This window comes from Zalophus californianus, chromosome 15 (assembly GCF_009762305.2).
Source record: "Zalophus californianus isolate mZalCal1 chromosome 15, mZalCal1.pri.v2, whole genome shotgun sequence".
NCBI lineage: Eukaryota > Metazoa > Chordata > Mammalia > Carnivora > Otariidae > Zalophus > Zalophus californianus.
In genome coordinates this window covers 31,831,796-31,847,400 of record NC_045609.1, presented here as the reverse complement: position 1 = coordinate 31,847,400, position 15,605 = coordinate 31,831,796, and the positions used below count along the sequence as shown (strand labels likewise).

Here is a 15,605-nt window from a genome sequence, read left to right as displayed (position 1 = left end):
CCGCAGAGACAGGCCCAGGAAAAGCTACACTTAGGTGGAGACCATTCTGACCTGTACGGATGGAGAAGCATTTGGGGCAAGGCCAAGATCAGGCACTACCCCACAATGGGTCACCACCGTCGTTTGAATCCCCACCCTCAGCTGGGATGGGCAGAACTTTTGAAGGAGTTGGGTTTGCCTCTAGCTTTCCTTCTTTTTCTTCCTTCCTAGCAGAACACACAGCATCAAGCACTCTCCCTTAGTTTACAGAACCAGTTTGCACCACTCACGGTGCCTGATCTCATCACACTCCATGGACTAAGGGATATCCTCACTTCGTTTTACGGGTATCCGAGTTGAGACTTAGAGCAATCAACCTTAGAGGTACCTGGCTTCCCTGAGCTCATTTGTCCTTCAGAAGGACACCAGGGGTAGAGGAGGCTGCCCTGTCGTACAGGCTCAGAGAAGACAATAATGGTAGGCGATCACACTTAGTGCCTGGCACTGTTCTAAACACTTCAACATGCATTAAGTCGCTCCGTCTTCCGAACAATCCCATGAGAATAAGTGTAAGTAACATGTCCATTTCCGAGATATGATAACTGAAGGTCAGAGACATCAGGTGATCTGTCTGAGGCCACACGGCCCGGAAGTAGCAGAACTGGTGTTCAAACCGAGCCCTCTTACCACTGTTTCGTGTTTCTGGCAGCAAAGGTGACTTACCCAAGGTGGCACATCTAGGAAGTGTCCGAATCAGATGGAGACCCCTGCCCAGCTGAAAACCAGGGTCTTCCCACCCAGCTATCCTGCCCAGAGTAGGGCTGGAGGGAGGCTCTGGGTCACTTGGGCAGCCTCCTTTCTCTCCAGCTAAGAGACAGCTGTCTGCAAATCAAGCCCCAGGAACGGGATTTGTGGAGGCAGAGCCCTCTATGGTGGCATCAGGCCCAGTCGGGCTGACAAAGCTGGGACCCAGCTCCACCAGCCTTCTTTGCCTGGCCGGTTTCCTCTCTCTGCCTGCCGCTTGCTGGCCGAAACTGTCCCCAGACTCCCATTGTCTCCCTTGGCCCCCACTGAAAATGCTGAGTGCCAGGTGGAGAAGGACCTTGGAGAGAACCTGGAGGGGTCAGAGGAGCTGGGGGGAGTGGTGAGGAGAGGGGCGCTGGGGAGTGGTTCTGGAGTTGTGGGGAAAGGGTCGCCTAGCAACCACCAGCTCATGTGGTCACAAAGCCGGCAAGGCTTGCCCACAGAACCAGCGAGCCTGCCTGCCTATCGCTGTGTCCCCTTGCTCCTTTCTGCTCAGGCAGCAGGGACTTCTCATACACAGACTATAGCGGGTACTTGCCTCGGTGAGTCCATGGATCTCTCCCGGGGAGGAAATGGACACTAGAGCCAGACAGGGGGCCGGGGGAGGGCCTCCGGAGGCCGAGATGGGGAAAGCGAAGTTCTGTCTCAGGACTGGTGTGAGCGTCCAGACCCCTTGTGTCCCGTTGCGTGGGGGCCAGGCAGAGAGGGGAGTGAGGATGGAGGCAGACACAGTGGGGCCCACCTGTCCTGCTCTGGAAAAGACCGGCCTGGCTCAGTCCCCGTTGACCTCTACCGCAGCTGTGGGTTGTGGCCCATTCGTGGCTTATAAAATCAACTGGATGGGTCACATCTCACATTTACAAAATGAAAACGAAAAGTAGGATGAAAATAGCACTCTGCATCATTTGTGGCAAGGGTAAGGATTGCTGTAGGATGTTCTTCCTTCCATTTCACATACACAGAGGTGCGTGCACGCCCGTGTGTGAATCATGACCTACGAAGAAGTTTCTTAGTATGATCACAGTCAAAAGCATTTGAACGTCTTTGTTCTAACAAGTACTTTTTCCTGTAGGCAGATGGGTTGGGGCTTCCGAATGGCCTGTCCTCAAGCCTGCAGCAGCATGTGAGCGCTCCAGACCCAGCCCCTGTCACCAAGGATGTCCAAAGCTTCCTTCAAAGGAAGTTCCGCCAACTGTTTTTCTCTTTAGAGAAGAGATCACGAGACTTGGAGTCAGGATGCCTGGAGTCCTGGCTGTGTGGCCTCAAGTCTCCCCTTCCCCAATCTCAAACAGTGCTTGAGGGGCTGGCCCTGTGGATCTCTGGGGTCCTTTGCAGATTTTGTGACCGAGAGCTCATTTTCAGAATGCACTGACTCCCGGTCCCAACCCCATCCCTAGGACCTGCAACCCCTGCACTTTGGAGAGATAGAGACAGATAAATCCATGGATCTATAGATGTGTATGTGTGTGTATAGGCATATCTATGTACCTACAGTTATATTCAGGTCCATAGATTTAGACCAATCACAATTCTTGACTTTGACACCCATCATCTTTCACCCACATCACTGAATTAGTCTATTTCATTTTATAACGAGCACCAGCAAATGCGCCTCTCAAACCAAGAACTGGAATACCACCACTAACACATCCTACCTGCTCCTCTCCCATCCTATCCGCCCTCCCTGACTTCTCTCAGAAGTAACCACTAGCTGAATTTTGTGTTTAGCATTCTCTTTGATTTGTCCCCCTTATTTTATCACATTTATGATCATTTGGCTTTCCTTTGAGCTTAACTTTTAAAAAAGGAATCTCGGGCTATGTGGTCTTCTGGGACTTGCTTTCCTTGACCGCACGTTCTATTTGTAAGATTCGTCCACGTGGTTCCGTGTAGCTGTGGTTCATTTCCATTGCAATATGATGCTCAATTGCCCACATGTAACACAGCTCATTTACCCGTTCTTTCCGCCACTGGACATTTGGGATGTCACCAGATGTTGGCTAATTTGAACAATGTTCGTCTGAACATTCTCACAAACAGCCCCAGTGGTACGACAGCGAGAGCATCCATTGGGTGTGTGTCGGGGAGAGGAACCATTGAGTGCTACAGCATGCAAGTGTTCAATTTTACAAGACATTGCCAATTTTTCTCCCCCAAGTGTCTGTTCCATTTACACTCCCACCGCCAGTGTATGAGAGGTCCTGTTATCCATCTTCAACACTAGTGTTTGGTGCACCGGCCTTTATTCTGTTAGAAAGCCTACAATGGCTACGGAGGTGGAGACCCAGTTAGCTGAACATCCACTGATGAGGTAAGACCCCACGTGGGCGTCCCCGCTGCTGACCAAGGGGGTGGTGGGGGCAGGGCGGGGTGGGGGACGAAGATGGCGGAGGGGCACCCAACAGACGGAGAGGCCTCACCTTCTGCTGCCCTCAGCCAGGCCCCGGGTGGGTTCTCGGGCTGGAGTTAGCACAGGTCACAAACTGGGTCCCTGCCTGGAAGGAGAGGACATGGTGGCAGGGGGCAGAAGCGCCTAGTGCTAGAATCCCTGGGGCTTTTAAGGGGTGACATCCTCCGTCAGCTGGGGTAGGGGAGGCCAGGTAACTGCAGCTTTCAGAGAAGGTTTGCTTTATTTCTTTAAGTCCCAGATCCCTTAGAGGCCAATCGAGGACGGCACAGAAAACTCAGGGGCCTGGTCAGCGAAATCCTCAGAGGGTCCTGGGGCAGAGCACCTTGCTTAGCATATCCAGAGCCCATCTCTTCTCCAGAGGGCCTCCCTTCAGCCAGGGCCAGCGGGAGAAGGGAGTACAGACAGCACGCAGGCAGGTGGTCCCCACAGGCCCCAGGCGGAGATCACCCCACCTTTGGATCCTTGCTAGACTGACCTCGAGCTCCTCCTCCAGAGGCAGGGCCCGGCATCCTCAGCAGAGGGCAGGGGTGCAGGGTGCAGGACAGACAACCCGAGAAGCTTATCTCCAGCGAAGCCGAGCGAGAGCTTGACGCGTCCCTGCAGCGCTGCTATTCCGAATGCAGCCCCATCAGCTCTGCGTCTCCCGGGAGGGGCCCCCACGGGAAAAGGCGCTGTCTGGCCTCGGTGCTCCAGCTTTGGCCTCTGGACGCTGAGTCTGGGCCAAGGCTGCCTGGGGGGCACGGGGGCCAGGGGGACCGCCTATAGCTGGCTTCTCCTGGGTTGCCAACAGTCAGCTTGGGGAGAGGCCCTTGCTGTGTCTGTCTGTGTATATAAGGTACCTTTGCTCCAACCCAGGTATTTGGATGAGTAGGTGGGTCTATGGCTTCTTTTTTCTGGCTTGAGGGAGGGTTTGTGGGAGAAGACTGAGGTCTTGGGAGATTCCATCTGAGTTCTCTCAAATAGATCCTAGCTCCCTGCTAAGGCATCTTAGGAAGACAGAAGGCTCCCTGGGACTGGATTGTACCAGTTGGGAGAGGACCCTGGCGGGGAGGCCCAGCTTTGGGTGCCATGGGGGTGGAAGTGAAATCCCGGAAACCGATTGCAGAGTGTCTCGGGAATAGACTCCAGATAAGCACCGAGCTCTGAGCCGGGTGGGCATTACTGCCAGGAGATTCCATTAGCTTCTCCTTGACCTTCTCCTCCAGTCCAAGGGCTGAGCTGAAGCCTGAAAAGAAGTCAGAGCACAGGCCAAGGAGCCACGGGGACGGCAGGCCACAGAAAGAACTGATGATCCCAGGGATCGTGGATTTCCAGCTGATCCAAACGGCACCGAAGACCCCCAAGCCTCAAACCCCTGGTGCCTACCACTTTGGCCGCCTCAGCCACCACTCCTTCTTCTCCCGACACCACCCCCACCCACAACACGTGACCCACATCCGAGGTAGGCCTGGGGTAGGTAGGGGCCCGGCTGGAGGTGGCGGGGCCGTCTTGAAAACTGGAAAGGGAGGAGCCAGCCCCTGTTTCCAAGCTGAGACCCAGGGAGGCTGAGGATTTGGTCAGGGTCAGAGAGCTGCTTGGCCACTTGCCATCACTTGGTCAAGCAAAGACTTGACCTGCGGCGCAGGCTCCAAGGCAGAGTGTGTAGCCGTAGACAATTCCCCTCATTGCCGATCCTCCCATTTTTTACAAATCAGAGAAAGGGATGAATGTTCTACCCCAGAACTGCACTCTGTTCTCGAACTCAGGCCAATTCATCCACTTAGCCATCTGTCCATCAAGTATCTATTGAGTGTGAAGTCAGGCACTATTTTAGGCGCTGGGAATGTGACAGTGAGTAAGACAGTCCCTGACCTCATGGAGCTGACTCTGGTGGGAAAGGATAGGAAATAGGTAAGGTGTCAGAACGTAGGAAGTGCCAAGGCTCTAGAGGGGAGTAGACCTCATCAAAAGCATGGCATTTGAACAAAGAACTAAAGGAGAGAGGGCATGAACCATGTGGATATTGGGGGAAAGAATGTCCCAGGCAGAGGGAACAGCAAGTGCAAAGGCCCTGAGGCACGAATCCTGGCTCTGCTGGAGGATCAGCAAGGAAGCCAGTGTGGCTGGAGCAGAGTAAGGAGGGGTAGAAGGGAGATGCACCAGAGAGGTGGTGGGGGTCCTGATCACGTGGGCCTTGGAGGTCACCCCCCTTGCCATTGAGCCATCTCACTGAGTCGACGGGAGCCATTGGAAGGTGAAGGCAAAGAAGTGACAGGAGTGATGTATTGGCCACTGTCTGGAGGGTAGCATGGACCAAGAAGGTAGCAGTGGAAGAGTGGCCCTGTTCTGGAGATACACGGAGGTGAAGCCAACAGGATTTGCAGAGTAGTTAAAAACGAGTAGGAAAGGCAGAGAGCAGCCAAGGCTGATTCCCAGGTGCTGGGCCTGAGTGACTAGAAAACCAGAATCACCTTGGCTGTGAGGCAAAAAAGCCTGAAGCGAGGGCCAGCGCAGGGTGCGGGAGGGGTGGGGAACTTGGTGGGGACCTGGGAGATGCCAGACTCCACATACCTTTCAGGCTTGGGGGTAGAAGTGCAGAGTAGGCATCCGGGCCCGGGGTTCAGGCGAGAGATGCCGATGTGGCCATTCGAGAAGGGACAGCGTTGGAAGTGGCGTGCCTGGATGGGCAAGCCAGGAGCCTGTGTAGCTGCAGGAGAGCCCAGGGACCCCAAGGCCGAGGGGGGCAAGGAGCTGAAAAGGAAGGAGCAGCAGAAGTAAGGAGCAGCCTGCAAGTTAGGAGGGACCAGGAGAATGAGGGGACCCCCGACCAAAAGAGGGGTGTTTCCGGAAGGACGGAGTGAGCCACCATGCTAGACCCTAACCAGGCTGGTCCTCGAAGCTTCACGATGGACGGTAATACACGGTCACACAGACCGTAAGCCAGAAGGGTCCTCGTGTGTAAGCTGCTCACCACCTCCTCCAGGCTGCCCTACACAGCCGACAGATGGCAAGGAGTTTTATCCAGGGGGTCTAGCTAAATCTTACTCCCTGTGATTTGAGCCCAGGCCCCTCTGGTCACAGACTGTGGGTTAATGACCCAGCCGCATGTCCTCCTCTTTAAGCTGCCTACCTCTATGTGTTCACACCTGCAGTTCCTTGCTCTGTCCTAGAAAATCAGAAGGACCCCAGGACTAGGGTCCCAGGAAGCCTGGGTTCCTATCTCACCTCCGCCTGACTCGCTGCGTGACCCTGAGCACAGCTTGTCACAGTCCACTCTAATGTCCCCATGGGTAAGGCCTCTGTGGCCGAAGGGCCTCCCAGCTCCAGCGATCTATGGGCTTGCGGTTATGGAAGAAGCGGGCTCAGTGCTCTCCCTGCCCACCAGCCTCTTCCCCCTCTCCCGGGGTTCCTGGGGTCCACCCACCTCCTCCCCACGGCCGCTCGCCCTTCACAGATCTCACCGGGAAGCCCGTGTGTGTCGTCAGAGACGAGTTCTCTCCGGCCCCCTTGCCTCAAGCCACACTTCTATCCCGCTGTCTGATGGGGATGCCCACCATCTCTGTCCCCATCGGAGACCCGCAGTCCAATCGGGAACCCCGGCTTTCTTCTGGTGGGTACTTGGGCAGCAGCCCCTCCCCAGGTTCCTGGGAAGGAAAGAGCTCTTAGGTCAGTGGGGTCCTGTGGGGTACCCTAGATTTTTCCTCGTTTCCTCAGACAGCAGCATCTGCATACTTCCCCATCCCCCAGGTCTTCAGAAACGTGGCCCCTACTCCGATTTGAGGTGTTTGAGGAGTACTGATAATCAGATGACAGGCAGATTTGGGCCACAGTCACGTGACTTACAGCCACAGACAGGGACGATATTGGAAATGTTGAGTCGCTTGGATGCTCGGGCACCGGCCATTCGGAGCAGTCAGCCAGAGATGGAGCTGGAGCGGCAGTTTTCCGGCGGCCACTGCCCTGCCCTGCTCCTTGCCCTTCCCTGAGGGCCAAGGGGAAGCCCACTGGCAGGGTCGGGGTCGGGAGAGGCCCCGGGGAGGATCCAGGACAGCCGTGCAGGGCAGGGAGGCTAGGGAGGCTCACCGCCGTGCCATGTCCCCAACTTCGCCAGGAGCAGGTCAATATCTGAGTGACTGGTACAGCACAGCAACTGAGTCTCAGTGCTGGCCTCAGGTGCCTCAGAGAGGCAAAGCTGGATTAACCTGCACACATCTTGGCGCAGGTAGCCAAGCATCTCTAGCACCTCCCAGTGAAGCCACAGGCTAGTCGGCCCCCTCCAGTAGTGACCACCCTCACCCACCCAAGGGTGGATTCCTCCTCCTTCCCTCAAGGTTACCGCCTCCCCCTTTCCCTGTAAGATGTAAGGTGGAAGATTGGGGAGGTGAGCAGGCTCTTCCCTGCTCCCCCCCCACAGCCCTCCCAATGCCGGGTACCACCAGGAGGGCAGGGAGGAGGACCCCAGGTATCAGCTGGCAATGTCTTCCCAGAGGCCTGGAAGAAGGAGTTGAAGGACCTGACTTCCCAGGTGGCCATCTTCACCAAGGAGAATGAGCTGAAGAGCAAAGAGGTGGGTGTAGAACAAAGGAGCTGCCTGGGAAGAGATCCGAAGGGTCCAGCCCTTTGTAACAAAACCCCTCCCAGGTGGGTTCCACCTCACGGGCAGTAGAGCCCATGTCCACAAGAGTAGGGGGGCTGTTGGCATGGCGAGGAGGGGGCTGCAGAACACCAACCTGAAGGCGGAGGGTTGCAGCAAGAGCTCCAAGGAGAAGAGAAGCTGGCTAGGTGGGGAAATCCAAGGAGGGTTCGTAACAGAGGGGGGGTGTCTGGACGTGGGCAGGGGAGGCATTCCTAGTGTGGCCTGCCGCACAGAAACTCAGAAGCTGGGAAATGCAGGACATCGTAAGAGACCGTGGCTGAAGTACGGGCATAAGTGGGCAGCCATGTTGGGGGGGGCGGAAGGTGAGAAGGGGCCAACTTTGAATGTGGGCAAAAAGAGGAGCTTGTTCTTAATTTCTGAACTTACTGTAGTGTCGAATCTCATAAGGAGTGGAGACTCACTGAAGGATTTCAGACAGGATGGGGTGACCTCATGGGGGCCATTTGCTGGTAATCCAGTAAAGACAACTGGGAGGCAGCTTGGAGGTATTTGGAATTGGACTGAGGACAGGTCTGGCCCTTGGGACAGAATCTGGTTCTGCCCTTGTCTTGGGCAACAGAGTTCTCATTCCTGCTTTGCGGCTAACTCACTGCAATGCTCACAGCAACTCAGCTAAGCTCTCTGGGTCTCAGTTTTCTTATCTTTAAAATGGGGAGAAGTATAGGGGCACCTGGGTGGCTCAGCCAGTTGAGCGCCCAACTTGACCTCAGGGTCCTGAGATTGAGCCCCACGTTGGGTGTCGGGCTCTGTGTTCGGCAGGGAGTCTGCTTCTCTCCCTTTTCCTCTGCGCCCGCCCCCTCCCCCACTCAAGCACATGGGCTCTCTTGCTCTCTCTAAAACAAAAAATATAAATAAATAAATAAATAAATAAATAAATAAATAAATAAATAAAATCAGAAGTATACTACCAGTCTCAACTGGGGTTGCAGGGGTAGGAGGTCCCAGGCCTCATACCCCCAAGCTTGGCTCAGGAGGGTTTCCCAGGGCAAAGAAAGAATGCCAACCTCTAGGGGACAAACTTGGGGGCAGCTGAGCTGGGAGTTAAGGTAGGCAATGGGGGCCTTCAGCCCGGGATACTGCTTTCAAATCTCTGATGGGCACAGGGGTGGAGAGGGAAGGAGGGTCTCCCTAGGAGGAAATATGAGGACTTCAGGGGGGCTCCAGAATTCAAGAAGTTTCAGGAGGAAGAATTTTGGCTATGGAGAGGCCCCTGGCTGGGGAGAGGAGCAGAGGGCAGGGTGGGGCTGGTCTGGTCATCCTCCCAGTTCCCTGCAATGTTGTGATGCTAGGATTCCAGGAGGCAAGGTGATGCCCTGGAGGTGTGACGGGGCTTCCTTCTCTTCCCCTCTGCCTTCTTCCTTGAACCTCTGTCTCTCTCTCAATCTCTCTCTCACTGCCTGGAGTCTCTGGCCACTTTGCTCCCAGCAGAAAGAGGAGCCTCAGCGGCAGCAGGGGGCAAAGTACTCAGCCGAGACCGGAAGGCTCATCCCCACTTCCACCCGAGCCATTGGTCGCCGCCACTCCCGCCAGAGCCCCTGGATTTATCCTTCTGGCAAAGATGGAGGAGTCCAGACCATTGTCCTGCAGGATCAGGAGCTGCTGGTGAGGCCCGGGAACGCTGGGAACTACGGCCCAACGGATGCCTGGTCTGAGGGCTACAAACATGGTGGTTGCTGTTCCCAGGCTCACAGCAATCCCAACTGGGGTGCTTACAAACTGCTTTAAAGTGTGGCCTCTCGGGGCGCCTGGGGGCTCAATCAGTTAAGCATCGAACTCTTGATTTTGGCTCAGGTCATGATCTCAAGGTCCTGAGATGGAGCCCCGCTTCGGGCTCCACGCTGAGGTGGACCCTGCTTAAGATCCTCTCTTCCTCTCCCTCTGCCCCACCGCCCACCTCTCTCTCTCTGTCTCTCTCTCTCTGTCTCTCTCAAAAAAAAAAAAAAAAAAAAAAGGCAGTGTGGCCTCTCCCAGGGGATACTTGTACCTGAGACTGTCAGCCCCAGAAACTCCCCGCCTGCGAGTCAAGCCCCTGGATCCAAGCCCCTGTTGCTTCCAGGTTTCTGTGGGAGGCTCTCCCTCTCTTTGAAGGCCTTCTCCCCTCGGGGCTTTAGTTCCATGATCTACCCAAGCTGGGAGCAGGAACGTGTTGTCGCGAAGGGCTAAGGGAGCTACAGTGGGGGAATGACAGCCAGCCAGGCCAGCCCCAGCTGGGTCTCCCCACGTTCGGAGGGGTTTGGTCTCTGCCACGGTGACGCACAGACCCACAGACCCACCTCTTTCCTGTGCAAGTTTCCCCATCAAGGCCTGAGATGAATCCGGGACCGGTGCCAGTGGGTTAAGGCTCTATCTCACGGTCCCTTTTCAAATGCATACATGTTCTCCAGGAAAGGTTAGACCCTGCGCCAGCATCTTGACACCCTCCCTGCGACCAGCACTTTCAAGCCTGCAGTCCCTTTGGAGACTTACAAGAGTCCAGTGAAGTGGCTAGAGCAGACAGGGCCCGGAACCCCCATTCCACAGACGGGGAGGCTAAGGCCCTGCCAGGTGACATTCTGTGGCCCAGGTCCCCAGTGAGGGAGCAGCATAGCCAGGACTAGAACAGTAACTTTCTCCACCATAGGGCGGCCTCACCTTGCCTGGAATTAGGTTCTCGGGTCCTGTGGGGAGGGGGCCCAGGGCAGGTAAGTTGGACGCGGAGAACGGAGAAGGGCCCAGGGGTAGACCCAGGGTGGGGGGTCACTGCAACAGGTGGGTATCTGGGGCTGAGGGGGCACCCTAGCAGGCAGAGGCCTGGGAAGAGTCTCGGCCCAGTTCCCACTCTGCCAAGGATGAGGCAGACCTGCTGGGGACTGAGAGGCCCTGTCAGGTCCTGGGAAGACCAACTGCCAAGCACTGAGGGGACCCCACTTTCCTAGGACTCCAGGGGCTCCACTTCCTACCGCAGGTCCCAACTCCAGCCGACCGCAGCCACAGCCGCCATCAGCAGCCCCGCCTAGGGAGCCCCCATATCCCACCCGACCCAGAGCTGGATCTCCCCCCGATGACACTTACCTGGAGAACACAGGTGGAAGAGGGCCCGGAAGTGGCAGAGATGCCCGAGGCCGAGGAAGCGGCCAAGGAAGCGGCCGAGAAAGAAGCGTGCACGCTGCTCGGCGAGATGGAGCCCCAGGCTGGGCAGTCTGCAGAAGCAGCCAGCCCTGACCCTCAGCCCGCCCACTGGGATCACCCCACCTCCATGCTAGCATCTCCAGACCCTGGGAGCTCCAGGGTGGGAAGGCCTGTGGGGTTCCTGAAATCCCCACGCCAAGGACCCAGGGATCTGGGACTCGGTGCGTCTCTGAGCGGCTGACCGGCCCGCTCTCACTTTGCCTTCCCAGTGAGGGACTTTGGGGTGCAATCAGCCCACGTGGGGTTCAGGAAGGAGGGGTCCACAGATGTGACTCCGAAGCTTCGTTCTGCCACAGTCTCCCTGCTGGGTGTCCTCCTTCAAGGCCTCTGATTCTTCCTCTGTCCAGTGAGGAGGTTAAGACTCTTCCCCTGGGACTGGTGGCAGAGAAAGTGCTCTGTAAAGTGCCAAATCACGGGCAGGAGCCATGGTGGGGACCGGTTTAGGACGTTGTAGGACAGGGGTCTGTGCTGCGGGCTGGGACATGCCATCCAGACACGCTGACCCGGGGCCTGTCGTCCTGCCCGCAGATCCTGGAGCTCCTTTGTCAGATCCTGCAGACAGACTCCTTGAGCGTTATCCAGTTCTGGCTCCTGTATGCTCCCCCGAAGGGTGAGGACACGGCCCATGCCCCGGGGCTTTCTCGGGCTGGAGGCTGTTGAGGGCCTTGTTCTCTGGATGTCACTCGGCTCCCACCCAGGGCCTTCCGCCTAGGCTGCTACTCATTTTTGGAGCCCCAAACGATCCTGTTCCAGCCGGGCGGCCCCTCTGCTCCCTCCTCCCTCCCCCTCGGCAGAACTGCCACCACCCTGCTTCTCGGAGGGGACTTTGGGCTGACCACTGCCCTTGGCACCTGGGATGGAGAAGTCCAGAGACGTCTTCAGCAGACAGACCCCCTCACCCAGCACTGTGGGAAACATGCACACCCAGACACAACATATACAGGGGGACGCGTGAGCAGATGCATGAGCGGACGCATGAGCGGATACCTGTGCACACCCTGGGATGGTGGGGGCTGTATCTAAGTGGGGGTTAAGGAGTGCTGTCGGGAGCTGGAGGGAGAGGAGGAGAGGCAGGGCAGGGGCTGGAGGCAGGTCCTCCGGGGGCTTCCCAGAGACAGCCTGGAGCCATGGCTGCTGGGTAGGCCAGAGGCGGCCAAGAACAAGGCACGGGCATGTGGTGCATGTGATCGTGTGGTGACAGGTGGGGAAGGGCTGGGTGCTCTGCATACATAGGGGCCAGGACAGAAGGGGGGGCCCCCAAAGGGGACCTAGAAGCAGAACGTCAAATGGTTAGAGAGAGTTGCCCTGGGCCAGGGTTGGGCAGAAGAGCTAGAGGCCCTGCTTCCAGCCTGTTCCTTGTGGGGACAGGACAGGGTGGGTCTTGCCACTGAGGACCGTGCCCCCCGGCTGTGCTTACAGAGAAAGACCTGGCGCTGGGACTCCTGCAGACAGCGGTGGCTCAGCTCCTTCCGCAGCCCCTAGACTCTATCCCGGTGGAAAAACTTCTCGATCAGCTCCAGGAAGTCCAAGAGCCATCTCAAGAGAGGCAACAGCCATCCTACAGGTGGGCTCCACACCCCTCACCTGCCCCTCTGTTCCCAGAACTGTTCCCTCACGTCCAGCCACCTGTCCTCCCAGGTGAGGCCAGGCTGGTCTGGAAAAGGGATCCGGGCACTGGCCACAGCCTGGGCTCACTGAGCCTGTGCTGGAGGGGGAGGAGGTGCAGCCCCTCCCCCGGGGACCCCGCCCCCAGGCCCGCCCGTGCTGCCTGAAGGCCCCTCTGCCAGCCCAGGCCTCAGCGGCTGGCTCTGGGGGATGCCCGAGGGGTGACCTGTGTCAGCGGTAGCAAGGCAGCCCTGGAGAAGCCACATATGAGCCCTCCAGCTCTCGGTCTTTGGGAAGGCAAGAAGAGAAGGAAAGCCAGCAGGCCAGCGGAAGTACCTTAATGGTGGTGTTAAGCGCCTCCCATAGCCGGAGGACACAGGGCAAGGGAAGGTTAGGGAAGTCCTCACGAGGCAGGTGAGTAGGGCCAGGTGTCGGCAACGAAACTGGCAATAATGCGTGACTACTGTGCTGCCTGACCTCAGCAGAAGGCTCATGTATTTGCAGCCTATGCAACCACCCGCGGAGGCAGGGGTACCCCCATTTTACAGATTAGAAAACTCGGGCTCAGCAACAGTTGAATGGTGGCCCAAAGTCACCCAGCTGACCAGCAGCAGAGTTGGGATTCAGGCTCGGGCCAGTCTAACTTCCCGGGCCAGCAGCATGTGGATTTGCCAGAGACCTTGTGAAAAATGCAGGTTCCTAGAGATTCCAACACAGCAGGTTGGGGATAAGCCAGGGGATGCGTCATTTTGACAATCTCCCGAGTTTTTTCTGATAGAGCTTGGGGAACGCTGCAGGATAGGGAGGATTTGAAGGAGCCAGTGAGACGGTGGGGGCCGTCAGGAAGGGAAGGCAGGAATGTGCTCACTCTGGGGAATGTTAGTTAAGTTTGGGGGTGATTGCGGCTTGGTGAGAAGGGGGCAGGTGCTTGTGCTCATTTAGGTTTGTTGAAGACCTAGGTTCTCGCTCTGGCCCTGAGCTGGGTTCTCTTTTCTGCTCTGAGACCAGGGGAGGCCCAGGAGGAAGGTAGGCTTCACTGTGAGCCTGGGCAAGCCACCGCCCATCCGTGGGCCTCAGTTGCACCTCTCAAAACCCCTCTCCCAGAGTTGTAGGGAGGACAATTACATTGGGTGTGTAAACAGGCTTGCTCAAGTCCTCTATTAGGGTAGCAGGAGCTCCGGTTTCTCCACTCACAGGGGGAAGGTTTCCTCTCTGCCAGGAAGCGGGAACCAAGCGGGGGCTGGGGTGCGCTGCCGTGGGCTGGGGCGGAGGCCTCCCTTACCACTCCAGAGGGCCAGAGGGCCTTGGTTCCTTGTGGCCACAGCCAGGCACAGGAGTCACAGTTCTCTCAGGGTCCCGCTGGGGTGGTTCCTGACAGGGGAGCCGATGCTTTGGGGATCTCCAGGAGGGGTGGCTCATGCGTCTCCCTGGAGCAGTTCCCTCCCTGCCCCCCACCCCCGCACCCTGCTACTCTGCCCCCACCTCACCTTCCCAGCCTGGTCTTTGTGTTCGTTATAGCCAATCCCCGAAGAAGACGAAGCCACCGCCCCTACCCAAAGGCGACAAACCAGGTAAGAGTCCACGCAGCAGATCCTCCTGGGGGCTCCCCAAGGCCCACCCTGGCTGTATGCCTCGGGGGATCCAAGCACCCTGGAGATGAAGCTGCCCGTTCTGCCCTTTCATCTAGTCACTCGTTTATTCAATGCGGACTTCTTAGCGGCTGTGAGCTCGGCTCTGCGCAAGAGTCCAGACAAGTTCCCGCTGCTATGAGCTTACATCCTCCTCGTGACGGGGAGTGCAGACAACAAAGGAAAACATCCGAAGGGATTAGGTGCCATAAGGAAAAGAAAGCAGGGTAAAGGAGGGACAGTAAGAAGAACTGGCAGGGTGTGGAGAAGGCTCCTTGAGCTGAACAACAGGCAGGATCCGGCCCGATGTGGGTCTAGGCAGAGCCCAGAAGTAGGGCTCTCACCTGCCCGGGGTGTGGGTGAAAGCACACGCAGGCCAGGGTGGCTGGGGTCTCGTAAGAAATGAGATAGGATAGGTGGGCAGAGCCGGCCTGTGGTCCCATGCAGAGGGCGTGGGGGTGCACTGGAGCCTTACGAGCAGGGCCTGGGGGGACGCCTCAGGGGCTGCTGAGTAGAGAACGGATTGTCTGTCGGGGGCCAGAGGGGATGGGGGGAGACCAGGGAGGAGGCTGCTGCATCATCCTGGGGCCTTTGGCCGGGGCAGGGGCTGAGAAGAGCACAGCTACCCGCCATGTTGAGTATTCTCCCCCACTGGACTATAAGGGGTCCTAAGGGGGCTGAGCGTCTGGCATGGAGTAGGTATTCCCTAAGCATTTGTTGTCTGGGTGTAGAAAGAAGAGGTGGAGGCGAAGCTCAGAGAAGGGAGTCGGCTCTTCCCAGGTCACCAGCAGAGCCCGGAGCAAAAGCTGGGCTTGCCCCACATCTGCCTGGGGCCTTGAGGGGAGAAGAGCTCCGCTAGGTCTCCCGAGCAGCTCCCAGCTAGGGGCCTGCCCCCCCGCCCCCGTCCTCTCCTGACTGATGTCTTCCCTACCTCCAGAGTACGTCGGGAGAGCACAAGTTCTTCGGATGCATTCAAGCCAGAACGCAGAAGAGAGAACTTCAAAGCCAAAGGCAGAATGCTGAGTCCGAGTCCCTTTGCCTGCCTTGCTCAGGAGCTGCCCCCAGGTTTGAGGCTGTTCTCAGCCCCACCACCTCAACAGCAACACCGATTTTCCTATCACACAGAGCCCATTAAAAGGCTGCCTTCCCTTTAGGAGGACAATTCCACTCTACTGTCTGTAGTGGGTGTGTGCTTGGGATTCAGGTATCCCAGGAGCGGGGGTGGGCTGCACAGAACTGTCCCATTCCACGCGGGGCTTACCCAGTGGTTCTATGTTCCCAAGAGCTGAAGGGCAGCCTGAGAAAGAGGCTCTGTCCCTCCTGAGCGAAGACACAAAGGGCTCTGGGTAGGTTAGAGCAGAGGTCAGAACCCACA

General features: G+C 57.3%; 1 protein-coding gene across 12 annotated transcripts; it reads left to right on the top strand.

The window, feature by feature from the left end:
• The first annotated feature begins 1,199 nt into the window (after window positions 1-1,199).
• Window positions 1,200-15,392, top strand: TBATA (thymus, brain and testes associated). Of its 12 annotated transcripts, none has more exons than XM_027596372.1 (12): window positions 1,200-1,325; window positions 1,856-1,906; window positions 2,942-3,094; window positions 4,399-4,634; window positions 6,627-6,782; window positions 7,660-7,739; window positions 9,255-9,431; window positions 10,774-11,158; window positions 11,526-11,607; window positions 12,417-12,561; window positions 14,121-14,173; window positions 15,168-15,392. In XM_027596372.1, the coding sequence occupies exons 3-12, from the start codon at window positions 3,048-3,050 to the stop codon at window positions 15,382-15,384; spliced, it is 1,578 nt and encodes a 525-aa protein (XP_027452173.1). In that variant the 5' UTR covers window positions 1,200-1,325; window positions 1,856-1,906; window positions 2,942-3,047; the 3' UTR covers window positions 15,385-15,392. The 12 variants fall into 12 exon arrangements, with proteins under 12 accessions (XP_027452173.1, XP_035580168.1, XP_027452172.1 ...); XM_035724275.1 differs by having other exon boundaries at window positions 2,824-3,094; XM_027596371.1 differs by having other exon boundaries at window positions 1,206-1,325; window positions 3,008-3,094; window positions 9,258-9,431.
• Window positions 15,393-15,605: the final 213 nt, after the last annotated feature.

Coding starts and splice junctions, on each gene's coding strand:
- TBATA (XM_027596370.1), top strand. CDS start 1,860: ATGGGTTGGGGCTTCCGAATGGCCTGTCCTCAAGCCTGCAGCAGCAT. Junction 3,095..4,398: donor GCTGAACATCCACTGATGAG/GTAAGACCCCAC, acceptor CTTCTCCTCCAG/TCCAAGGGCTGAGCTGAAGC. Junction 11,608..12,416: donor CCTGTATGCTCCCCCGAAGG/GTGAGGACACGG, acceptor CTGTGCTTACAG/AGAAAGACCTGGCGCTGGGA.